Here is a 26,037-nt window from a genome sequence, read left to right on the forward strand (position 1 = left end):
TGTTTAGAAAATTTTAGACCTGATTAAAAAGGCCTGGTACTTGTGTACACGCCCACACTCGAGTCACTCATGCTCATCTTTCCTATCCGCCTTCTAATACTTGAGCGATGTGCTTTCTGCTTTCTCCTGCGACGTGTTTGACCGTTGCACAGACTGTTTCCTCTGTGGCATCTCTGGTTTTGCTTGGTGGAGGGCCATGTTTGACTGTGTGGTCCTCCTGTGGCAGAGGTGTTCCCCGGGTTAAACATTTACACAACGTTTTGTGTTAGTCCTTCAAAGTCTGCTACTTGGTCTATAAATTGACTGTAAAACATATTTATACAGTACTTTAAAGTATTAAGTGAAGTATTAAAGACGAAGGATATTAAATGAAATTGTTAACGTATTCAATAATGATTCAAATGATGAATTCAGGTGTAGAAATTATGGGTAACTTAATAAATATAGTCTCAAAAGCCAATTATACGTTACATGAAGCCCTTAAGGAATCAGTTGAATTTCAGAGCTTCAGATAGAAGATCCTACCTATTGTTATGTTTGGTCATGAATTATTAACTTTGTTAACCTTTCAGTAGCAGTTGTCTGGACAGATGTGAGTTCATGACTTCAGTTTATCGATTTTCAACCCCAGAGTCTCAAACCTGCGTCTGAAGACTCTTTAAGTCCAGGGATACTGATCCCTCGCTCTGATCCTTCGCTCTGATCTCTCTCTGGAGAAGGTGAGAAAGAGAATTTCCCCTCAGGGATCTGTGAAGTATCACATAATTTTTTTACTCAGTCTCTTTGAGATTTGGCAACCTCTGAGCTCTCTTTCCCTCTATATAAAAAATAACTGGCCTGGGGTCTGAGGAAAATGAAACATGTCAGATTCTTTCTTAGATTTTCAACCATTAACTATGTGATAATTTTCAGTGTCACTTAAGGTATTAGGTCCTGATTCAGGGAGGTCTTGCGCTGACCTGATCAAGAGACAAATTATTATCATCTTTTTATGTGTGTGTTGTGGTTCAACAAAGGATAAAGGATAGCAGTACGTGACCTCAACTGTTCCAGATGGAGCTCTTGGTCGGGAGGAGGGAGCCATAACTTGCTGCAGGCTATTCAGAAAGGAGCTGCCTGCCCCCACGCGATGAGGAGCACGCAGTCAGTTCATGCCGAGAGAATGCACTAGTCTGCCCTTCAAGCTGTTTACATTTAATGCTCCCCATTAACAATTGGCTTAACCATAGAAGGAAATGTTCTGCCATTAACCCCTATGAAATGACTTTGATTATGTGGCAGAGACAAAAGAAAAAGAGGAGAAGGAACCCAGACCAAGTCATTTGTGGTGTAGAGGTTTCTCAAAAGACCACCAGAGGCTTCAGTGTTGGTGGCCTCATCAGCCGTTTCTAAAGCATGTTGTCATTGTTGGGATGTAAATAAGCCTGGTGGAACTTTACAGGGACATGGGAGGCAGTTTGCCTGTTGTTCTAGTGGATCAACTTTCTAACAGATGAACTCAACAAGTGCAGAGCCCGGCGCTCTTACAGCAGAATAACCGGATCACCTCACCTCACCACAACCACAGCTCTAAAGACGCTATTTTAGTAGGGCTGCAACTAACAATTATTCTCATTATTCAGTAATATATGGATTATTTTCTTGATTAATCAGTTAATAGCTTCCTCTACACAAAGTTCAAATTGTCTTATTTTGTATAACCAAGTCCAAAACCTGAATATTTTCAGTTTATAATGATATAAAACTGAGAAAAGCAGCAAATCTTCATGTCGGTGAAGCTGAAACAAGAGAATGTTTGGTATTTTTGCTTAATAAATGAACAATGTTATCTGCCAGTGTAGAGACGTGATTTATTTTAACATTTGTGGAATCATGTTAAAATTACAAGTTTGTTAGATTGAGACTGTCCAAGATTTTTAAGTGTTACATTGTCATTGAAAAGTAAAATGCTGAAAGAGGGCTATTTTTTTTTTTTTAAAGACTCGAGAATACAGAGAAGTAACATGTTCTCAACTGTATCAGTTTACTTATCTGACCCCCAATAGTGCAGGTTTGTGAACTGTCCGCACCTCTTATCAGCAATAAAACATCACTGCTGGTGTTCTTACTGCATTGCAGTCTTAACATAAATCCATGCAGTTATTTTATTTCATTTTATACTGCAGCAAAGCCTTCAATTTTGTTTGGACACCAAAGCTTGTTACAAAACTTGTGTGTACCTTTGACTGTCACCCAGCGAGCACCGTGGCAGTCATGCTGAGGCTGAAAGAGCAAAGATTTGAATGGTAACGTAATTTGACATGCAAACATCCACCAGGATGTCAGCGAAACTGTCTCTACTGTAAGTTAACATTTCATTCACATTTCAATAAGATCAACTTGATTCCAGACATTTCAGGAAGTGCTACGATATCGTGATGTAAAACATTTGATACCTTTGATAATTTTGCATAATATCAGTTTCGGCATCGCTGTGTCAGACATGAAAGTGAGTTGAGATTTGAGATAGTCTGTGGTCTAATATGGAAATTATATATTCCTGTCAAAGGCTGCATGGATTTGTGGCAAAGGGAAGTCAGCTGCCATGTTGTGTGGGGATAAGGTGTTAATAGTCTGCGTTAACATTGCTCACATCTCACTCTGGACACTGTGGTCTTTTTATAGTCTCAGCGCTGTCAGCAGGCCCTCTGGAACGGTCTGATTTGATTTCTTTGAAGTGCAGACTGTTATTTCCTATTGTGGCTATCTGAGATGTCGTCAGCTTTCCCTACTGGAGTGCACTCTCCCCTTTCCATCCAAGCCAGTTCTGCGTCGTCATCATCCATCCTGAATCCAGTTTTTGGTTGTTGTTGTGTTTTTTTTTCTGCCTTCATTCTTCTGCTCTCATAATCTCTCCTCCTCTCTCTCTTGGTCCCTCCCCTCCTGTGTTTTAGGTTTTCTAAAGGACGTCACAGGGAGGTGTTGTCAGAAGGTAGCTGCTGTTGAAAAAGAGTAATCATGGTTTATGACACTAATCTGTTTCTGTGTCTCTTTTCTCTTGTTTCTCTGGCAGGTGAAGGAACGTGCAGACCGGCTGTCTCACTCTAAGCTATGGAATGCTCCCTGCACCCGCCATCACTAGTCTCCAATCTTTGGACTGAACTCCAAACGCTTAGTTAGCGGCTGTGCTTCTCCCCTCGAACTCTTTATCACCAGGGGACGAACAAAAGGAGTGGGCTTACCAAGTCCTCCACTAAAAAACGCACAGAGCACTTTTTTACATTTTTTTTTTTTTTTTAGAATATTTAAGCTAGTTTGTTTTTCTCCGCTTGGATTTTTCTTCTGGTGAAATCAAATCAAGATGGATCTGGAACCGTATCTGTGGATGGTCATCGTTGGCTTCATCATTGCCTTCATACTGGCCTTTTCAGTTGGCGCCAATGATGTGGCCAATTCCTTCGGCACAGCAGTGGGGTCCGGTGTGGTCACATTGAAGCAGGCCTGCATCCTGGCATCTATCTTTGAGACGCTGGGTTCAATGCTGCTGGGGGCCAAAGTGGGTGAGACGATTCGGAAGGGCATCATAGATGTCAACCTGTACAACGAGACGGTGCCCGTACTCATGGCAGGGGAGGTCAGCGCCATGGTCGGTAAGTTGGACTGAATTTTACATCCAGTGTAGAGCACTGAAATGATTAGTCGAGTAGTCAGTTAACAGAAATTTAATCAGCAACTATTTTGACAATTGATTCATCTTTTCAGTCGTCAGCTTCAGATTCACAGTTGCTCTTCTTTATCATATGATGGTAACTGAACTGGACTGTTAGTTGGACAAAACAAGGAATTTAGAAGTTGCTACCTTGAAATCATGGAGGCCATTTTTCACAATTTTACAACATTTCATCGACAAAACGATTAGTGGGTTAATAAAAAACCAACAGGCAGATGAATCAATAATGTAATTAAATGTTGGCTGCAGCCCTGATACAGTGAGTCATGTAGTTGCTGCTTATTTCTTACTTTTGACCAAAGTACTGCTGAACTATTGCTGCTTCTTGGCTGCATCATTAAGTGAAACAGACTGGTGGGAAAAGGTATATTAATAATAATAATAATAATAATAATAATAATGATTTGTTTTATGACATTCAAGAAAGAACTGTCAGTCGCACTAATGAAGAATGAATACGTTCCATCTGAAACAATTAGCCAAGAGAAACATAACTTATCGATTAATGTTTAAGTCAGTAAGTCAAAAATAAGCTGTTTACTGGTTCTTCAATATGAGGATTTGCTGCTTTTCTCTGGTTTATATCATTGTAAACTAAATGTCTTTTTTGACTGTTGGTTGAGCAAAATAAGACTATATGTCACCATGGACTGTAAGAATAATTGACCGATTAATTTGTTAATAAAATGAAATAATCAATAGTTGCAGAATACATCGAGAGAAACGTCCCTGATTACTGCAGTACACAAACATTTGCTGTTGACATTTTGGAAATTAGTTACAGGATGATGAGAGACCCTCAACCTCTAACTCCTAACTCCCATGACATTAGGGGAGAACCAGGATGAGGGGGTCATAGATGGATATTAAGACTGTAACAACTTCATACAGCCTAAAGTGACGTCTTGTTATTGCTTGTTTTGTCTGAACAACAGTCCAAAGTTATTCTATTTACAGCGATACAAAACTGGAAAGCAGAAAATCCTCACATTTGAGAAGCTGGATCCAGAGAAAATATATAATGTATTTCAGTTATTGTGGAACAGGCTCTGCCATTCCTTCTCATATTCATGTTTAATAATAATTTGTTAATGTAAATGGAGACTCCTGATACCATGTACAGAATCAGAGTCCATGCTGCAGCCACATTGCAGTTTGAATGTATTTCAGGCACCTAGTTTTTTTGCACTCTAATTGGTAAAAGTTCATAGTTGTACATTTGAAGAACATCTGCGCTTGTTTTCCGAACCACTTTGCTTTATTGGATTCATGAGAGATGTTATGAAATTAGTTTTGTCCTTGCAAAGTTCCAAAACAACTTCCTAACAAAATACTAAAAACGTGTAATCTACTTAAAATGAACCTTCATGATGTGAAGTTTTGGTAATGCTAACCAGCCTTGCAGCGTTGTAAACATCTCCCGGGTTGCTTCACAAAAAGGCTTTCTACTGTCCTCACATTAAAACTCATTTACAGTGAAGAACAAGCAGGACTTGTTGAGTGTCAACAGTAGCTTTACACAGCAACATTAGATTACCTCAGTAAATGAATGGCACAGAACAGAAAACAATGGGGCCCCCGTTGAGACAATGCCACGTTAATGACAGAGTGACTGCTGGGAAACGGTGATAAATAAAGCGATATTATGCAACGGGGGATTCCCGTGTCGCTGAAAATTCAGGTGTGGGGAAACACTAAACACTTTTTCTTCATCTCAAACAGGAAATGTTTTTCAACGGTGTGTTGTTTATACAGAATTAGAATGAGTTTTAACTTCTCGATTTGATTAAAGCAGGAAAATACCTATATTGTGTCCAGCAGGTTTAATGTTTTACTGGAGTTCACAGAAACGGCACAAAACAGTTTATATTTTATGTTGACGTCTAGTTTAGGACTTTGAAAAAAAATCAGGTTTCATTATTCAAATAATGGACTCTGTCACCCGAGAATAACAACAATAAATGTACCTGTGGGAAAACATTGTGTTAAGAGACCCTATGGGATTTTTGTCATTTTAATTTTTGCTATCAGTGAATCTCAAAATATCCCTTCATCAAAGATCTATAATCCCCCATATGTTAAAAGCACTTTTAGATCTAAGGCCTTTTTTATGTTGCTGTTTATACTCTACGTGTGCTGGTATTATTTAAAAACGTTTTGAAAACTAGTCCGTGTTGATGGAGGATAATGTGTCGGCAGTTTGAAACTTACAGGTTTATTTGTGCTAACCTTTACAAACAATACAATACAAACCTAAAGCAATAATTTGGATTTTCAAACAATATTTGAGCCTTCAATCAGTAGCGCAATCTCACTACTTGAGCACAAAAATGACACAATGATGCAATTAATTTATGTGCTATTTAGTTTACAGCTTGTATGTCGCTTTATTGCAGAACTACATTTCTGATGGAAAAAATGTCTGCGATGTGTGTGTGTGTCTCTTTTGATCACAGGGTCAGCAGTCTGGCAGCTAATCGCCTCCTTCCTCAAACTGCCAGTCTCTGGGACTCACTGCATTGTTGGCGCGACCATTGGCTTCTCCTTGGTGGCCATTGGCACCAAGGGCGTGCAATGGATGCAGCTTGTCAGGATTGGTAATGGCTAGGGGCTGTGTGTGTTTGCAATGCTTACTGTATATCCTCATGCCTGCATATGTATATCCATGGTGTACCCATTGAAAACTGGCAGAATATAAAGTAAATGATATTTCCAGTACATCTGCAGTTTGCCTTCAGAAAGGTTATTTAGCACTGTAAAACATAAACAGTAATCATCAGATTTTGTTGTCAGCGAAGATGACTCCCTCGACTATTTTACACAGCAGGCAATCTATTTTAGGGGGGGCAGAGTCACCGATTTCTCCACCATTAGGTGTCTCAATAGACCGGCATGCAGTGCAGTCACAGGACAATAAACTCTCACTTTATCTCAGCTAGAGAAAGAAACTGTGGGTATTGCTTCCCTCACCTGCTGTGTGAGCCACAGCTTAATTTAACATGTTCATACCTGTTCCTTAAGAGTTGAAAGCCATTCGGGGAAGTGTAGGAAAATGACTAATTGAGGTAAATGAAGAACAGAAGATGAGCCGTCACAGGAACAAAAAGACTGTAAGACTCAGTCATTGCTGCCTGATGATACTGTGTCGATGAGTGATTTTAGTCTTTTAGAAAGTGTGTTGCTGCTCTCTTCTGATGACATTTTCTCCTTCCTCTCCAGTGGCATCGTGGTTCATCTCCCCCTTACTCTCTGGACTCATGTCTGGCCTCCTCTTCATGCTCATCAGACACTTCATCCTCACCAAGGTGGGCTCACATTACTCTACTGTTGTAGTATAGTAACACACAAACACAAATAAGCGCAACCCCTCCTCATTGAATTTCTAGGTTTATTTTTCGTTATTTCTGGTTCAATAACATCTTAAACTGACCATGAACAATGTTTTATGACTGTCCATTGTCATAAAACTGTGGATTGTTGCCAGTGGTGTCAGTGTACATCATTTCTATGATTTTATTTTCTATGTAGTTTGAGTCTCTTGTCACATTCTCACTGTCAGAGTGAGCCGTAGCTCCACGAGTTTAAATACTAGAATTTAGACACACACGTACTCGTGTACACACAAACTTGTCCGAAGAACTTCAGCATGGATAAAAATCCATTTGATTTGGCAACACCTGCAGAGCTGTTGTTATGTAACAGGCAATCTCTGGCGGACCAGGAAGAGAAAAGTGTTGTAGATCATCCTGAGGTCACGACTGCAGGATTATGTATGAATGAGTCATAGGAGGATTTGTCATTTGGACCGGAGTTACTGGATAGCCGGGTCAAATTCAGGATGAGTTCATCTGTCTCTGCAGGCTGTTCGAATCAGCTGAGTCGGAATAATTAAACTTTCTATTAAATCTGTGCTGTTTTGAGATTTGTTATTTTTACAAAATGCACAATAAAGACGAGGCTTTATTTTGTTGTTGTGAGACTTTTACCTGGGTAGGTCAGGTCATATTGCACATCAAACTCCTCATAAACCACACATTGCGCAAGAGGGAATTGTTTGATATCTACCTCATCATCTGTTTTTACTATTCCCACGCCTTTGAATTCGCCTGAGCTGAACTTCTGACCTCAATAGGAAGTTGTGGTTTTATTTAAATGTGCATATGTAACATACTGTATGTTTAGCATCGTCATCGCAACAAAAGCACATACAAAGACACTGCAGAGAGGCTGATCAGAGAGTAGTTGTTGGCACAATTCTGATCATTTTCTCTGAAACAAATAGTGACCGTTATGACAGATCTAACTTAAGTACATCTCAGCCTATTGTGCATTTTTATACGTCAGTAGCTTTTTTAGAGTGATGTATAGATATTGAGAAGTCAACTGCTCGTTGTCTTCCTCAGGGACCCTTTTACATGAATTTCATGGGGAAAAAAGTGAAAAATGCCTTTTCTATTGTCTCATTATCAAGTTATTTTAACAAATTTGCTTGGAATCATTATTTGCTGCATTTTGTTAAACAATGACAGTGTGATCACATCATATCACCATGAAATGAAACTAAAAATTGATAAACAATAAAAAGGACTTATCACTCAAGCATGAGTTTTAGCTCTTTTATCATCAGATCAGAAACTGTACTAAAAGTAAGTGTGTGTGTGTGTGTGTGTGTGTGTGTGTGTGTGTGTGTGTGTGTGTGTGTGTGTGTGTGTGTGTGTGTGTGTTTGCTACACAGGATGACTCCGTCCCGAATGGCCTGCGAGCGCTGCCCCTCTTCTATGCCACCACAATTGGGATCAACACATTCTCCATCATGTACACTGGAGCCCCCTGTAAGTGCTGGGCGGCAGTTATTCCTAATAGAGATATTGTCTCCGTTTATTTAGTCTGACACCAATGTATCATCAAATTATCAACTTGGTCTTAACGGGCGATAGTGCCAATGTCATTTGCTTCCTCAAAATTCCTGCAGAAGGTGTGACAAGAGTATAAGTCGAAACTACTTGCAAGATGTTATTTTCTTATACTTGTGTGTGTTTATTATTTGCAGTGCTTGGGTTAGAGATGCTACCGATATGGGCCATCTTTCTCATCACTTTAGCTGAGTCGCTGGTCTGTGCAGGTCTGGTCTGGATATTCGTCTGTCCCTGGATGAGGAGGAAAATAGCAAGTAGGTATCTCTTTGTATGTGTGTGTGTCTCCAGTCTTTCTCACGCCGTCTGAAAGCCCAGCACTCAGACCCGGGCCCGACAACAGAGCTTCAAGCCCATGTTTGCACACTCTGTGCTCTGAAACCAAAACAAGGGATGCCAGCGGATGTGTTTTTCTCGTTGGCCTCTGCCAGAGCCACTGAAGCCACCAAAAAAACCCAGTGAACTCTGTGTAGTACTTCAGGGGAGTAGCTACTTGGCCAGATGCAAGGGGTTAAGATCATAGCCTGCAGTGTAGAAAGCTTTCAAATCAAGGTTAGGAATGGTTTCCCTAATGGGAAAATCAGCCTTCAGCAAAGCATGCAACGCTATAAAACACATGACACATTAAATAAAACAGTGGAAAGAGCAGTAGGTGGAATATCTGAGAGAGCGGTGGACATAAACAAGGCAGCCAGTCTGTTAAATCCAACTTAATGTCATAATGATAAATAAGAACTTCTGTTTATTGCAACAATCCAAAGACTGCAACTACAAACTCTTTGATCTCAGATGCCAGTAACATTTCCAAATGGATAGACCTGATGATGCTTTGCACTGAATGAAAATAAAAATCAAGGTTGATTTGAAACATTTTCACTGGTTTTATAGACTTCATGTGTTGTGGTCCAAAGTGATCACAACAGTGCTGTTTTTGAAGCCATAATATCCACATTGAATCTTAAATTAGCACGATTATTTTCGACCCTGCACACAAGTGAGGCCGACTTGACCTGTTGCTTAACGTGTCAGGACCTCTGAATGCCTGTGAGGATTATAGGTGATATTATCGGCCCCAATCTGGATATTACTGCATCTGTCAAAATGAAACAGGCGATGGCTGAGTTTGTGTGTTTGTACTGAGGGGTGTTTTGAGGAGTAGGGGTCATCAAGTCTATCTGGGATTAGTTTGGATCAGCTGATGGCTGTACTTGTGTTTGTGGAATGTTGTTTCTCTTTTTCTGACCTAAAACCAATCGATTATTATTGATATTCGTGCAGAGTAACAATACAGTTTCAACACATACATGCATGAAAAAAAAATATTGGAAAAAATATGATATATGGGCCAAATTACTGATTCACTTGTGAAACTCCTGTCCTGATTTCACCAGCTCGCCCCATTTGGAAATCATCCGGATAACTTGCCTGTAACACCTCAGGCTTTTCTACCAGTATTTGATTTTTCCATGTTTCACTGCCATACTGTAAATGATCACTCAGCCATATTAGAATATAAACCTGTAAGACATGTAAATACAGTTGTGGTATACTCCTCATTATTAGTCTACAAGCCCCCGTCTTTCCAGGACACTTTCTTAACTAAACCATCCGTCTGTCCTCCAGGTCGTCTAAAGAAGGAGCAGGCTCTGTCCAGGATCTCTGATGAGAGCCTAGACAAGATACCTGAAGAGGAGGAGGAGAGCCCCGTCTTTAAGGAGCTACCAGGGGCCAAGGGCACAGATGAGGCCGTGCTGCCGCTCACTGGTGGCAGCAGTGAACGGAGCACCCGCGACTCCAGTGGAGAGCTCGCTAACCTGGCTAATGGAGGCTCTGTCCTACCGAACGGCAGAGTGTATGGTAAAACTGGAATGTTATTTTTGATTTGTGCCAGTAGATCACTATATCTGTTCTCCAGGGACAAAAACAATGACTGGACACTGTGTTCATTGTGTAATCTTCGGAGCAGCTGAGGTCAGGATATCAGGAAGAAACAAAAACTAAGGCTTAGCAAAAAAGTAAAAAAAAAGAAAAAAAAAGCACCAAAAACTCCAAACTCTTGAATGATTAATTCTCCACCCATCAATGGGTAAAAATTGGATAAGATTGTTTCAAATTTCCAGTACAAAATAGGATTTTCCAACCCCATTTCAGAAATGACTTCAAGTCTTGTTCCTCATTATCCCTGGTGGGCTTAATGTGCCCAATTTAGAAATCCAGGATTTCTAGAGTCTTCTTCTCTCTTTGATAAACCTTCTCAGTTTCTGTATGAAGAAACTTGTGCTGCTATTGGATAGTCCTTGGTAGCTGTTTTGAATATCGTAAACGTTGAGCATCAACACCCACTTCTTCATCTCCCCTTCAGGCCGGACCCACTCTATGACCAACGGCTGCCTTAAGTCACCCGTCTCCAACGGCAGCTTCAGCTTTGATGGCCACATTCGCAGCGATGGCCAGGTGTACCACACAGTGCACAAGGACTCAGGTCTGTATAAAGACCTGCTTCACAAAATCCACCTGGGCCGCATGGATGACAACGACCGCTCAGGCTCCAACGCCGGCCCGGCAGACAACAATTACCGCCTGCTGCGCCGCAACAACAGCTACACCTGCTACACAGCAGCTATATGCGGCATGCCCGTCCAGCCGCTCATCCGCACAGAGTCACGCGAGGACAGCGAAAAGCTAGTAGGAGAAGGAGGCGGCAGGAGCAACAGCGTGTCCTACTCCAAAAAGAGGGTACGCTACGATAGCTACTCATCGTACTGTAACGCTGTGGCGGAAGCTGAGATCGAGGCAGAGGAGGGTGGGGTGGAGATGAAGCTGGCCACAGAACTGGAGGGGGTGGAGGAAGAGGGGGCTCCAGCTCCAGTGCCTCTGGACGACTTGGCCGAGGAGGATCACGAGGAGAAGGATAAGCCTGAGGTGTTCCTGCTTTTCCACTTCCTGCAGATCCTCACCGCCTGCTTTGGCTCCTTTGCCCACGGGGGCAACGATGTCAGGTGCTGCCTCCTGCTGCTTACAGGACATACAACATCCCATTTATTCAATGCACTCCTCTAGTACCTCATCATATATTTTGTTATTTCAGAAGCTTTTTGCTCTACTAAATTGCATACAAGTAATGTCTCTGTAACAACAAATAGAGAAATAAGCTTTAGAGAAATAATTTTGTCCTTGATGTTCTGTCTTAAGCTTAAATCCAAGAAGAGACGTCTGTGGTTCTAATCTATTTTCTCACCTTTGCAGTAATGCCATCGGGCCCCTGGTGGCGCTGTGGATGATCTATGACCAGGGCGGCGTGATGCAGGACGCTGCCACTCCCGTCTGGCTGCTGTTTTACGGTGGCATAGGCATCTGCGCTGGCCTGTGGGTTTGGGGCCGCCGCGTCATCCAGACCATGGGGAAAGACCTGACTCCCATCACCCCCTCAAGGTGAGAAAGCCACCGCATGGGAGAGTGGGTGGAAGGGTGTGTTTTGTGTTTGTGTCTGTATATATGGAAATGGGTGAGAAAGAAACAGTTTTTGTGGTAGACATGAACTTTCCAACATGCTTGCTCCAAAAAGCCTCGACATGCTGACACACACAAGCCCATCCGGCGCCACGGCTTCCTCGGTAAGTGTTTATGTGCACACAATGTCTTTAATAAGGCTGTTAAATGTTATCGAAAAAGTAATTGCAGTTCAACTGACAGTAAAAATGCATAAAAGCTAAGGCAGCGCAATCACGTTTAGAGTGCCTGCTCTGTTGCCTCAAGTGCTGCCTGTTCACAGGTACAGTAAACTGGTCTGACTAATCAAGGGTGTTTGTCTCGAGCATGCACTGATTAACCACTCTCTACTTCCCAAACTGAGCTGGCGCTGCAGGCAAAACACATTTTTATTACACAAGAACAGTGTTTTATTTGTATTTTCTATGCTGGTTACATCTGTAAAGGCATATGTGTGAGTTATATTTATATTTCTCATCAAGAGGGCAGACTGATCTCAGTTGATATCACTACTTAAATGTAAAGATTTGTATATTTGAATACGTACTTAAATAAGTACAAAAGTGGAATTCTGTCTTTTCAAACCGAATTGAAATAAAAAAAAAATTCTTAAAAATCTTTACACATTTTGACAGTAAACTCCTACTTGAACTTAAACTTTGCTGGAACTAATTCTTTACTGCTTTGGTAGATGTTCATAGGGAATGAAGTAAGAATGATACACTCTCTTTTTTTCTTCTGACCTTTGACTTATTATATAATTATTAATAAATAAATAAAAGTCTTTTGTACCACAACACAATGCCCAAGGGCTCACATCATCCCACAACCTAAGCAGCGGCCATCACGCATCCTTAACCGCTGACTGCTGCTCCTCTGTCCTTGAGATCGATCTCTCTTTCTCTTGCTGTCCTCTCGTCCTCCCACATGTTAGCGTAATAAGTGTGTGCGTGCGTGCATACCTCAAGGATGTTTGTGTGTGTCGTGTCAGCTTAAAGAAGCCAGGCTCTGTGCCTGCAGGTCATTGTGTGGTGAATGTACTGTATGCGTGCGTGCATGCTTGCATATTAAGGTCTAATTGTTCCAGCAATTTATTTGAGAGGGGGAGAGAGTGTGTGTGTGGGTGGATGTGTGTGTGTGTGTGTGTGTGTATGTGTGTGTGTGTGTGTACTCTGTTGCCTGGCAGGAACATCACACAGGGTTTCAGGAAGTTGTTTGGCATTCTGGATGAAGAGAAGTAGAGCAGGGAGGGTGAGGGAGGGGCAAAGCCACAGTGGGAACCCTGGCCTCTCTTCTCCAACCCGCAGAGAGGGACGCCAGCCTGACTCCTTCTCTTGCACTTTTTTTTCCCCCTCTGTCCTCCTCTTTTTTTTTTCATATTCCTTCTTACCCTCTCCTCTAAATCTCTGTGTGTGCGGTTAACCCTCCTCTTCTTCTCCTTGTCCTCACTTTATCCTTTTCTTCATTCCTTCCAGTTTTCGTCTCCTCACACATCTTTCTGTCTTGTTTTTTACTGGCGTCTCACCTCTAAATCTTTCTCTCTCTTCTCTAAAGTCCCGCTCACTCCATCTCATTATTTTCCCATCTTTCTTCTTCTTCCTCTCTTTTTTTTTGTCCCCCCTCGCTCTCTGTGTGCCTTCTTTCTTTCTTAATCTCCCTCTTTCCATCACCATCTTAGTCTGTTGCCAGGACTCAAAGACAAATTTGCTCTGGTTCTCTGTTCTAAAGGCTCTCTTTCCTCCAGTGTCTGTTTCCATGCATCAATCTGACAAAGAAGTTTGTTTGGGGCAAGGACAGGAAAGTGTGTATGTGTGTGTAGATGAAGTTCTGTGTCTATACTGGCAGAGCATATGTTTGAGCAGGCACAGTGAACACTTGAACACTGCAGTGCATCACAGCAGTAAAAACTGAATTTTCATCGGTCTGGCTTCTGTTGAACCACTACAGAGATTGAATGCTGCAGATCTTGTTTGTCCCACTGGCAGAGCTTGGCGATCCTGTCTCTTTTGTGATGAGCTGATCCTGTGTGGCACACTTATATTGGCCAGCTACACAAATGTTTACAGCTGCCGTTAGAGGTGCAGTGAATGGTTGCTTTTGTGTAGCGGACTTGGACGATGACAAGATATGTCTTCGGAAAGACTTCCTATTCTCTTTCTACCCTTTTTCACAGAAGACATTTTGACATGTCACAGTAGGAAAAGCACAGGTGTAAATAATAAAATGATGGCTGAATTCCATTTATCTGCTTCAGTTTCAGGGTCCTGATATTGTGTGTCACAGCTTACTGAGACACCTGAATAGAACAGAGCCATCGGTAATGTTATTAGCGACACCTGAGCTTTTCCTGCTATGACGAGTCAAAATGTCTGCTGTGAAAAAGGCCTGTTGGAAATTCAAGAGCAGGTATCGCAGCTCTAGAAATGAAACATGAGTGCATTAATGAGGGACGCAGTCCTATGCAACACTTTTGGGGCATTTCTTTTGACTTTGCTAGAGAGCATTCAGAGGACATTTGACAGGAAATAGAGCGTAGAGAGAGAAATGGGGGGACGACATGCAACAAAGATCCCCAACCCAGCGTTGCAGTGGCGTGGTCGGCGTCTCAAACCCCTCAGCCACCAGCACATCCCACACCTCTGCAGTCATTTCTACACACATAGTTAGGATGAGCGCCCATTTACAGCTGGGTTTGTGTTTAAGACGGTCTCAAGTCAAATAATTAGAGCACTGCTGTGAAAGAGATTGGCCCCTGTTGTTCATGAGTGCCACAGCGGCGGCTGGAGTGACATGTTGTGTCACTTTGGCCAATTAAATTTCAACGCTGTGTCTGTCCCCAGAGCCTTACGTCAATGCTGCTGAGAGTTTTATTGGCTGCTATTTTTTATTTCATTCATTCATTCATCCAGTTTCTCGTCATTTCTCTCTCTCTCTCTCTCTCTCTCTCTCTCTCTCTCTCTCTCTCTCTCTCTCTCTCTCTCTCTCTCTCTCTATCTATCCCTCTGTATTTATAACTTTATCTCAATCCCTTGTTTTCCATCCCAAGCAAATGGCCAGTTACTTTATGTGTTGGGTGGGGGGAAACACACTCTCACAATGCCCTTACTCTTTTTTTTTTTACCTATTACCTACCAACATTTAGGACTTAGAAATGCTGTCCTTATTGTGTGAGTGTGTGTTTCAGAGAGAAAGAGTGTGATTACCATGTTTTTTTCCCTTGTGTGTGTGTGTCAAGCATACTTTAAAGAGCTGTTGAATGTTCTGTTAAGATTAATGTGGATTCTGGAATATGGTCAGAGCGTGCCATCAGCAGCACATCCCAGCCATTACAATGAAGGATGTCTCTTTGCCCCCCTCCCCCTCCTCTCTCCTCCCCTCCTTCCTCCACAGTGGATTCACTATTGAACTGGCTTCTGCACTCACAGTCGTGTTGGCTTCCAATATCGGAATCCCTGTCAGTACCACACACTGCAAGGTATGACTGAGCGGCCCTCCAGCTGGCCTCTCAACTCCCCTCCAGGCGTTTCCAGGGGACAGGGAGCTCACACTGCCTCCCAGGGCACCGGGCTGGAAATAGTTTTCCATGTTTTGATGATGCCAGACAATCTGTGTCCATCTCTTATGCCCTTATAGAATGTATTTTATCAGAGACAGCAAAGTTCACATTATTGTGGCAGAAAGAAATAATTACGCTTTCTTACAACTTGGGTCTTATTTATTCGTTTTAGCCATAATTTCTGTCATTTATGATAACGTTGTGCAAGCTTAAGTAATTACTGAGATCTGGGAACATGGTGACATTGCTACAACAAAGTCAGACTGGGCAAGAAACAACAACAGCAGACAGGTTGTTAAACAAGGTGGGAGGAACATGTCCACGTTACTTTTCAAAATACAGTTTCTGTCCCTTATTTTTTTTAGAATTTCCCAACTAAAATCTCTCTGAACAGTGTCCTTTGACTGTCCAGCTGCCAGAATCCAGAGGAGAGAAACGAGGTGCTGGTTAAAATGCTGATACACTAATGCCGCCTCTAATTTTTACTGTGCGCTCACAGCAGTAGGCTTTACGAGCAGCAGGGATTGATTTTTTGCCATGGTTTTTGCCTCTCAGGCAACGTACATCCTGTCCTGCCTTACTGCTGGAGGTTGGTGAAAATCTGTCGGCACTACTTAGGACGGAAAATAGCCTCTTGTGCTTATTTTTCAAATAAAACATAATTTAATCTATGCTTTTAATTAGTTATTAATATGATTATATTCTCCTAAAAACATGCTATTATGGAATATCAGTGCCCTTTGCAGTTAAGATGGAATATTCTCTATCATACGTATAATCTATCAATATGCATGTGATTATCATTAAGTGTCTGGTCTGTCAAGGAAACACGATTTTAAATTGGGTTAATGGATTCATTTGGCTGAAGAGCCTCTGACTTCAGTGTCACAATTTTTCCAGGCCTTCGCAATTAACTTTGAGTACAGTAGCATTACTTTTAGAGATGGTTGCCAGTACCATGAAAAAAAGGCCCAAATTGTCATAAACTTTTCACTGCATTTAAAGGCAAAGGATCCGAGCCATGTCCAGCCCGCTGCAGACAGCCTCGGGCAGCAGTGTGCAGCCCCTCTCCCCTGTTCTTTTCAGGAACATCGGATCCAGGCTGGAATACTTAGCGGACCCCTCCAGCCCCAACCCTCTCCTGCCCGCTCCCCATCAACATGTTGTCTCATCCTCTGTTTCATTTCCACCAACTTTTCCATTTTGCCCTTTCAGCACTGGCATGGTTTAGTGTGTGGAGTCCTGCACCCTCCTGTACTTGGCTGCAAGCAGACTCCCCCCACCCCCACCCCTACCACCAGCCTCCTCCCCTGACCCCACTTGTCACACTTGTTTTCCTCTTTTTTACCTCTCCCTCTCCATCTTTCTGTCTCTCCACTCATCTGTCTTCACAGCGGATTTTGCATTGAAGTAATGAGTGCGCTAACAGTGCTTGTTGCATCAAATGTGGGCATCCCAATAAGCTCCACCCACTGCAAGGTATTGGAGTCATTGGTCGTGAAGCCTAGAGAGCCTTCTCAGAGCTCCACTTCATCGCTTCACCTGTAGCTGTCAATCGCCATAGCCAATCACAACTCCTGAAGTTGCTGTTTTGACCTCTCGTGCAGTTTTCCTCCAGCAGAAAACCCTCCAAGTTTTTTTGAAAAATGTGATGAAATTTGATGCAAGCTTATTCAATTTAGAGAGAGTATAGGTACAGAACTGCATTATCCTCAGATGTTTTATCTGATATTTACAGGGTTTCTTTTAATTTCCATTTTTTAAATATTTTTTAGCCACATTCTGTGTTGTTAATTAGATTAGACGTGTGACATTTTTGTATTGTCAGACTAATTTGTGACAGAATTGTGATTATGGAAAGGTCAGACTTAAGCTTGTGTTGGTGCAACATTAGGAAAGATATTTAAAAGAATAGACATTTTGGGAAATGCGCCTATTTGAGTGTTAGGCATGAGGGTTGTATCAATCTTCTCATCTGTCTGTTAAATATGAAGCTATAGCCAGGAGCCGGTTAGCATAGCTTAGCACAAAGACTGGAAACCAAGGGAAATGGCTAGCCACTTTAACATGTTGTATCTAATTTGTTTAATCCGCACATAACTGATATATAAAAACAACTTTGCCTTTTTACGGGGGGTTATATGCAGGACTCTTTATTGGCTCTGAGCAGTTGCCACGCAACCAGTGGAAGTTACTGCTCCCAGCTGAGAGATAGTGCAGCACATAACCCCCATAAAACGGAGAATTGTCATTGTTACATTTCTGCTTTTGTATGAATTAAACAAACTAGATATAACACGTTAATTCGCAAGCTTTAGAGGTGCTGGTCGGCAGATTTTGTTGGACAGAGCCAGGCTGGCTGTTTCCCCCTTTTAAGCTAAGCTAACTAGCTGCTGACTGGTAGCCTTATATTTAACGGACAGAAAGCGAATAAGTGTACTTCCCAAAATATTTTACCTTCAAATTGTTAGCCTGTATTGGTCAAGAAAGTTAAGTGTAACGCATGCATCTTACTGAAAATATTAAATCATCTCAGTGACACAAGTCTAAAAAAATAAGATTTTACTGCATAAGAACTGCATCTGTGTTTATACATAGATAAGTAGTTCAAAAATATCTGCTGAAGGGAAACTGCACAAGACTCAAAACTGGTATTTACTTGCTGATGATCAATTTGTCTAAACATCAACATCGCCAGCCATTTTTCATTTTCACTTCTCACCTCCAAATACCCTTCTCTCTTCCCTAAAACCTCAGATAATCAACTGCTATGCCAAAATGCTAAATCTACTGATGGTTAGAGGTATATAATTGTGGTGGTGATTTGATCAATTTATTGATTGTGTCCGGGGGGGGATCCACAGATGATGTTGGACGAAATCAGCATTTTTAAAGACATTCATGAACCTGTAATAGTTTTTCATTTTAAGGCATTTGTTCTCCATTTTATGGATTATTAAAAGTGACACTGAAGGTTTCAGAAAGTGTCCAACAACATCTGTAAACATCTCCCCGGTGGCTGTGAGAGCGAGTGTGTGTGACCAGTGATGGGCGTCCATTTGGTTTGGTCTCAGTTCTTTATGTATTTGGCTTCTTTACTTATGTGCAGATCAAAGTGAATCGATGCCCAGCCCTGGTGTGTGGGGCACTGTGGGATGATTATGTACAATGACTCGTTGTTTCAAAAGCTCTAAAGGCAGTCAGCAGCACAAACACTGAGGTCACACTGAGTTCAGGCTTTGCTGCTGCTGCTGCTGCTGCGTGCCTGAAATACTGTAGTCAGCTGTAAACAGACATCCTGACCACAAAGATATAGTTAGACATTGTTCCACGCGGCCTTTTGAAGGACTGCTTTTAGAATAATGCTAATTATCCGAATGACGGAGAATCTGAGTAACTTCTAAGGAGTAGACACTTGGCCTACTTGACTAACATCCCCTTCCCTGATTTTTGTGAACTTTAGCAGAAGTGTAACCGACCTATCGACAACAAACACCGCTGGTCTCTGTTGACCCAACCTTCCACATTTAGTTGGAAGGTGTCTCATGTTTCTCTGTCCGTATAAGAGCAGGCACAGTTTAACTCCCTGCCCACCTGCAGCGTCACAAACAGAGCTGAAACCAGTCACTGCACATGCCACTCCAACACACTGAGGTGTCTGCTCCAAAGTTGATTCTTACTCAGCGCTGTTCTGATGTGATTACATGAATAAAGGTGAGAGAAGAGTTCATTGGTGGACGTCTGACATGAGCAGAAAGAATAAATAATTAGCAGAGAAAACTCTCAAAATGTGCTCTTATTGTTTTTTTTTTAGATTTAAAGATTTTTAATACACCAGAACTGCTGATTTCAGACTTCTACCCCCAAAAATGTAATTTAGTTAGAAGTAACTTCAACAATCGCTTGCTCTAACTAACAGACATTTTGGACCGAGCTGGTCTTGAAGAGCTGATGGTTGTGCACAGGCTTTTCTGTGCGGATGCTAATGTTGTTTATCACTTTTTGTTCACTTATCTGCGTATCCTTTTTGGTCTGCTCAGCTATTATCACTGCTACTGTATACTTCTACTCTACTTAATTTCAGAGGGAAATATTGTACATTTTACTCCACTGCATTTGTCTGACAGCTGTAGAGTACTTCCTCCACCATTTACTATTATTGTGTTAAATGCCACAAACATACTGTATCACTTCCACCAGACCATAAGAAAAGCCTGAACAACCTGCAGCTCTTCACAGCGTCTTTGACTTTGTCACTTTAAACATTTTGTTCTGTGCTGCCGCTGATTGTTTTCTTTCTTCCCTCCTGGCTGCGGCCTCCAGGTGGGCTCAGTCGTGGCCGTGGGTTGGATCCGCTCCCAGAAAGCGGTGGACTGGCGCCTCTTCAGGAACATCTTCCTGGCGTGGTTCGTCACGGTGCCTGTGGCCGGCCTGTTTAGCGCCGCCGTCATGGCCCTGTTTGTCTACGGCATCCTGCCCTACATCTGAGGGCGCTCGGCTGGGAGGGAGAACAGAGGAGGAAGAGAGAGTCAGAGAGAGAGAGAGAGAGAGAGGGGGAAACTTGGGTAAAAATCATAGCTCGAGTGTCGGGGGTACAGTTAAAGGAGATGAAGAGAGGGAAAGGGCAAGGGTGACGGAGAAGAGAGGGAGGAAGCTGCAGAGGTTTTCGGATGGACTTGGTTGTACTGTGGATGTGAGGAGGGTTGGTTCATACGCTGCCTGGCTCCGTAGTCCAGAGATCTTTTTGACTCATTTGAGTTTCTGATCGGTTTTTATTTATTCTCGTTTTGGGTGCATAAGAAAGTGTGTAACCAGCGTGTTTGCCGTACCATTCAATCTGCTGTACATATGACAATAATCGGGAGGTTTCCAATAACTTTTAACAACAGTTATGGTTGTTGGAGAAACAGCGGCAGTCATCTTATGTCTCTTCATTAAAAAAATCATGAGTTAAAAAAAAAAAAGACGGCACACAACTAAAAATAATCAAATGATTAATTCTGCACACCTAAACTGATAAACATGCCTGCAGTAAAACTATATCATTCTGCCTGCAAACCCCAGGTAGCATAGCTGGTCAAGTGCTTATTATTATTGTTCCAAAATGCCAGAAAAAAAAAGACCTGTACATATTGTTACATTGGATTGAGTGTGATTTGTTGTATTGCGGCTTGCTTTAAAGTTAAAAAAAAAAAAAAAAAAAAAAGACGAAAAGATGTGCGTGTGGTAAACCAACCCATCCATCATCTCCATTTCAACATGCCAGCCAGGTACAACTAGGGCCAAATGGAAAGGACGCCTCAGAGAGGGGTGGTGGGACTGTCACTCTGCTTTCTTTATTTTCCACATGATACCATAGAAACCTGATTTGCTAAAGAGTTGATTTTTTGTCCAGAGCTCCTGTATGTTTTTAGAGATGGATCTCATATTTTTTAATGATGTATTATACTGTAATTTGTACTGTAAATACTGTCCTTGAAGAGTTCGGGGGTGGGGAGGGGGATCATAATTTTGTTTTTAATGTCGTAAAGGGGTGGGGTGGGGGGGCTCTTCACCTCTTCATGATGTCATATTATAGAGTATATTTCATCCCGGAGGCTCGTTGTAGACTGCGCACACACTTGACAGCTGCTGCTTTTCAGAAGTTGGCAGAAGTATAATGATTGGAAAAGAGTATTTTAAATTTAACTTGTTCACAACAGAGAAAACTGGAGATAGTCCATTCTTCTGGTTTTATCGAATCAGTAAATTCAACAGTATTGGCAGAAAGTTAAAGGTTTCCTCCTTGAGAAAATGTTTAGGTGGGTTTCAGATGGCGATAATCGAGGGTGGTACTGAAGTAGAATGAGGTTTAGGTGCAGCAGAAGCCAAAACACTAAAACTGAACAGAGACAACACACTAATAAGGTCCCATAAGATGTTCACATATCTTCATCCGTATGCCTTTGTTTTCATACATGAAGCTCAGTTACTGGAGTCATTTCCTCATATTGACGGCTCCCTGCCAATGATTGACCTCTACACTGTCCATTTTGGGGTCATTTCAGATCTCCCACCCTGTTCGTCGGCCAGACTAGATGTCTTAGTCCAGGGTTGCGGTAGCCCTGAACCACCGTCTCATATCCGTCGTGTGACAAATCTGATGTGTGGCTCTCAAGATGCCTCCAAAAAGTTAAAGCCTTGTCATGTCAGACTGCGATTATGTGTCATATCAAACACTAACTGTTGTATTATAACTCAGCCAGTTATGCAGAGGTGGAAAGAAAGGGGATTCAACCCCAGCCACACGTGTAGCTCCTCAAGGCTGGTGTTGTTTGAAGTGTAGAAGCATTTAGTTTGTTGATCTCCTGTGTTTCAATCTAAGTGCTAAAGGTTAGGTAGATATATCATAGGGTCAAGCCCAGTGGGGGGTTTTAAGGCCGCTCATGTCACAAAAATATCACAAGACTTCTGTCTTAGGATCATTATGTTTGAATGAGATGGTATCGGGGGGGTAGTACTGATCATCACCAGCTTTTTAACAGGGTCACCTGACCTGTAGATGAACAAAGTCTAAAGCTTTTTTTATTTGAACAAACTCGATGCCAGGTGTTGCAAGTTCTTTTTGTTCTTGTGGTGTGTTTTCCTAATTTCATTTTTATTTCTCATGAACAAATCTATGCTTAAGTAGCCACTTGCCTTGTAACATTGTGTTTTTACTTTTGTGCAGATACAGTAAAATTATTAAGTACTGTGGTGTTTACATCGTAACCATATTGTAGAGTATCTGGAAAAAAAACAGTTGCCTAATGATGCCAATGAAAGACAAACTATTAACCATGAATTTTTAAGTGCAAGTAAAAAAATAAAATAAAATAACCTGAAGTGTCTAGAGAGAGAGAGCGAGAGCAAGCGTGCGCGCGATGACTCGTTTTGTTTTTGTTTTTGTTTTTGTTGTAGTAGTAGTGCTAATCATGATCCCCGTCACTTTACACTGCTACTACAAAGCGTTAACAGTACATGTATGGGTGCAATTCAGTAATGAAGAGAATGACTAGAGAAATTTCATCAAGACTATATATTTTTCTACCATATCTGAGTTTTAACCTGGGCGAGCTTCCAGACACTTTCGAGGACACACTGTGGGGTTGATGGGAAATTGGAAAACAGGGACTATTTGTTATAAGACCACAGTGATACTGAGAAATGGTCTTATCACAGGGTGTCTCGCCTCGCTGATGCCATGTGCCACACTTCCTCTAAGCCCAGTGTGTTCTTCTAACATGTAGATTGATGTGTCGGTTGCCAATAGATCAGATTTTTAAATTACCATTTTTATTTTTGAATTTTTAGATGAAAACACTTTGTAATTTTGTTTCCCTACTGCTTTGATCATGAGCTGTGAGAGCAGGACAGCATCTTGCTAAAACCAGGACGACTGCTCACTGGAGGCGAAATCTCGAAGCAAAATCTCTGTAGTCGAGAAACTTAAATCTTAAACTTTGGTAACTGATAACTGGACTGTGAGGACATTTGTTTCCTTGTTTTGGCAGGTAACCACTCTTGAAGCTCATACCCTTTTACTCTTCAGCAGGCTGTGTGTTACACAGGAGGCTGCACAGAGCTGGTGTTCAAATTCTGGTTCAACACTTGAGCAGTAAAAGGTGCCAGGAGGAAAAAGAAATCTCATGATGCACAAGAGGTCTGGTCTTGTTGAAAGATTTACAGCTTGTAGAAGATCAGATGTGTCCCTGTCGTCTTTTAAAGCGAGTCAGTGTAACTGCTAACTTTTAATTGCTGAACAGCAGCCGGTGGCCACAAGTGGCAAACGGATGATAGTAAATGTGCCAAAGCATACTGTAACGGAAGCACAAAGAAGAGAAGAGTCAATAAGTAATGCCAGTATCAATCTAAAGTTTGCCAACATTAGCCACCACAAGCTACTGCTCATACCAGACCAAGCAAGGCTGCAGCAGCATTGCTTGGAGTAAACCAGTCGACGCCTCTTGAGCTGCAGTCACTGTAAACTTGAATGGGTACAGAATCTCTCACTAACTTGATGGAAAGTGTCACCCAAACATTGCACACAACATTTACAATAGTAAACACATTAAAGTGCACCTTTCTTCATCTTAAACAGAGCAACAAGCGAACTGAACTTACAGGTTAACTTCTGTTCTTCATTCTTCTGTCTTCAGAAAAGCTAAAAACACTAATACTTATTTTATTCATACTCTAAAGTAAATGTACATGTACTGCTGTGCCACACTAACATTTGAGCACCATGGCAGATAAAACAGTGATTTTTTTTGTTAGCATGAAACATCTACAGCCACCATGAGTCTTTAGCTATGAGTGCACAGTTAAAGCCTTATGGTCGCTGCTGGTGTTGAATGCTAGCAAAATAATATTTATTTAGTCATGTTTTAAATAATAAAACAAATTGTTATGTTACTGTCTAGAACAGTAGTAGAAACCCATTTAACCTAGAATATGAACAGGAAAGACACTACTACTAATTATATTGTCTGGCTGCAGCTTGTGCACGTTTGTTGCTCTTTAATTTAATCAGATTTTTTAATTTTTAATGTAATTAAACAATGAAATGATGCTGAATCTCCTTTCCTCATGTTGGGTCATGAGGTTTATTTGTAAATGAACGGAGCTTCAGATGTGCTGTATCACCGTGCTCTGCAGGCCCTCCTTTGTAACTCACACTTGTAACTCATTTTTCTGTTTTTTTTCATGCATTCTCAGTCCTGATAGGCCAAAAGGGATGCACTGCTCAAGATGGGGAGGGGAAGTGGAAATCGTCCACTGGTGGCAGCGATAAACATATCTGATAGTGATGGCTCAAACTCTCCCAAGTCAAATGTTAATTGATACCAACTAGTGCTACATGGCAGATATTAAAGTCGCATTTATAAATAGCTTTTTATATATTAAAGCCCCTGAAAACTTGGATATATCTGTGTAACAAAATATTAATGACTTAAAAGAAAACAATTAAAATTAAAGTTGAGGAAATAAGACATCCTTAGGTCGTATTAATTAAAGTTTAGCACACAGCTAAGCAAACAACCCTACGACTGTCACCACGTGTTGAATCAAATGATGCTAAACTCTGATTGGCGCACGATAAATATGTGACATTACCTTTTTCCAACAGAGCACAAACACAAATCTTTTATGTGAAACAAGAGGCTGATTGACAAAATGAGTTTGTCCTTTAAATGAGTCTAATTATATTATCAATTGTAGATAAAACTCAACTCAGCTAAAACGTTTGCTGATACATTTTTTAGTTCACATTGCACCCTGAGAGCCAATAATCCCAATGATTGTGTAGGTAAAATCAGCACAGATCTTTTTAAAAGAATTTGTCAGATGTGAACGCGGCCACTAGATGGCGGGGTCCGACACTTTCCCTCCCCGTAGAGAGGGACAGCATTTTAGACCAGTTTCAGCTGATCAGTATAAATCAATGAATGGTGTGATTGCCATTGAGGGAGTTACTGTGCTTCTATTGCATTATAACTGTTTTGTAACCTTTTTGTGGAAAGAAATGTGCCATTTCTTTCTCCCTGAATGTGCAATACAAGCTGTTTCTCGTGAGGGTGCAACTACATTGCTGTCACTCTGCTGTGGTGGTGTAGCTCCACCTGCCCTGGTGTAATAGCGCCCTCTCCTGTTTGTATGGAACTAGCACCACCTCCCAGAGGTGGAGGGGCATCAGTTCAGACCTTCATCTGGATGTGGCGTGCTGTCTCTAGTTTTCTGGTCTGTTTTGTAATAGAATGTGCTCCTTGGCTGGCCTGCAGGCTTTACAGCTCTGTGTTGTCTTTTTACTGTTTACTGCTATTTAACTGTCCGGTCCTTCAAAAGTTTAAAAAACAACAAAAAAAAAAAAGAAATGAATAAAAAAATCAAAAGAAACTGTAGCCTGCTTCTACGAAATCTTAAAGCTCTTCTGATTTGCATATATCGTACTGTAATGTTTATTTAAGATTTTAGTGAAAAAAATGTCTGCATTTAAACTAAATTATGGGAATTAAAATTACAAAGAATACTTAAATGCCACTGAGTTGTGTCTTATTTTTGGAAAGATGTGTGTGAGTTGAAGACATGATGCTTACTGCAAGCTGGGAAGTGTTTTTCTTCTTCCATTAGGGGGAAAAATATTAAATTAAAGGCTACATAGCAAATATTAAGGCAGCGATACTCTTTAATGTTGAAGGCCCTGAAAACTTTGTTTAAAATGTTTTTCTATAGAATTAAATATTCATGACTGAAGAAGCAACAACCAAAATTACAGTTTGAAAAAAAACATGTATAGGTAATGATGACTGACAGAATTAACTCCTGTTCTAAATAATTCATTTTAAATGAAA

General features: G+C 41.3%; 1 protein-coding gene across 2 annotated transcripts; it reads left to right on the forward strand.

Annotated features, from left to right (window-relative positions):
* Positions 1 to 3,340: 3,340 nt before the first annotated feature.
* On the forward strand, positions 3,341 to 20,195 carry slc20a2 (solute carrier family 20 member 2). 2 transcript variants are annotated; one of them, XM_070904200.1, is made up of 10 exons: positions 3,341 to 3,629; positions 6,166 to 6,306; positions 6,929 to 7,014; positions 8,445 to 8,541; positions 8,760 to 8,879; positions 10,246 to 10,479; positions 10,985 to 11,621; positions 11,869 to 12,054; positions 15,502 to 15,586; positions 19,991 to 20,195. In XM_070904200.1, the coding sequence occupies exons 1-10, from the start codon at positions 3,341 to 3,343 to the stop codon at positions 20,153 to 20,155; spliced, it is 2,040 nt and encodes a 679-aa protein (XP_070760301.1). In that variant the 3' UTR covers positions 20,156 to 20,195. The 2 variants fall into 2 exon arrangements, with proteins under 2 accessions (XP_070760301.1, XP_070760303.1); XM_070904202.1 differs by having other exon boundaries at positions 10,246 to 10,447; positions 10,962 to 11,621.
* Positions 20,196 to 26,037: the final 5,842 nt, after the last annotated feature.

The sequence above is a fragment of the Enoplosus armatus genome, chromosome 4 (genome assembly GCF_043641665.1).
Source record: "Enoplosus armatus isolate fEnoArm2 chromosome 4, fEnoArm2.hap1, whole genome shotgun sequence".
Taxonomy (NCBI): Eukaryota; Metazoa; Chordata; class Actinopteri; order Centrarchiformes; family Enoplosidae; genus Enoplosus; species Enoplosus armatus.

Coding starts and splice junctions, on each gene's coding strand:
- slc20a2 (XM_070904200.1), top strand. CDS start 3,341: ATGGATCTGGAACCGTATCTGTGGATGGTCATCGTTGGCTTCATCATT. Junction 10,480..10,984: donor ACCGAACGGCAGAGTGTATG/GTAAAACTGGAA, acceptor TCTCCCCTTCAG/GCCGGACCCACTCTATGACC. Junction 11,622..11,868: donor CACGGGGGCAACGATGTCAG/GTGCTGCCTCCT, acceptor TCACCTTTGCAG/TAATGCCATCGGGCCCCTGG.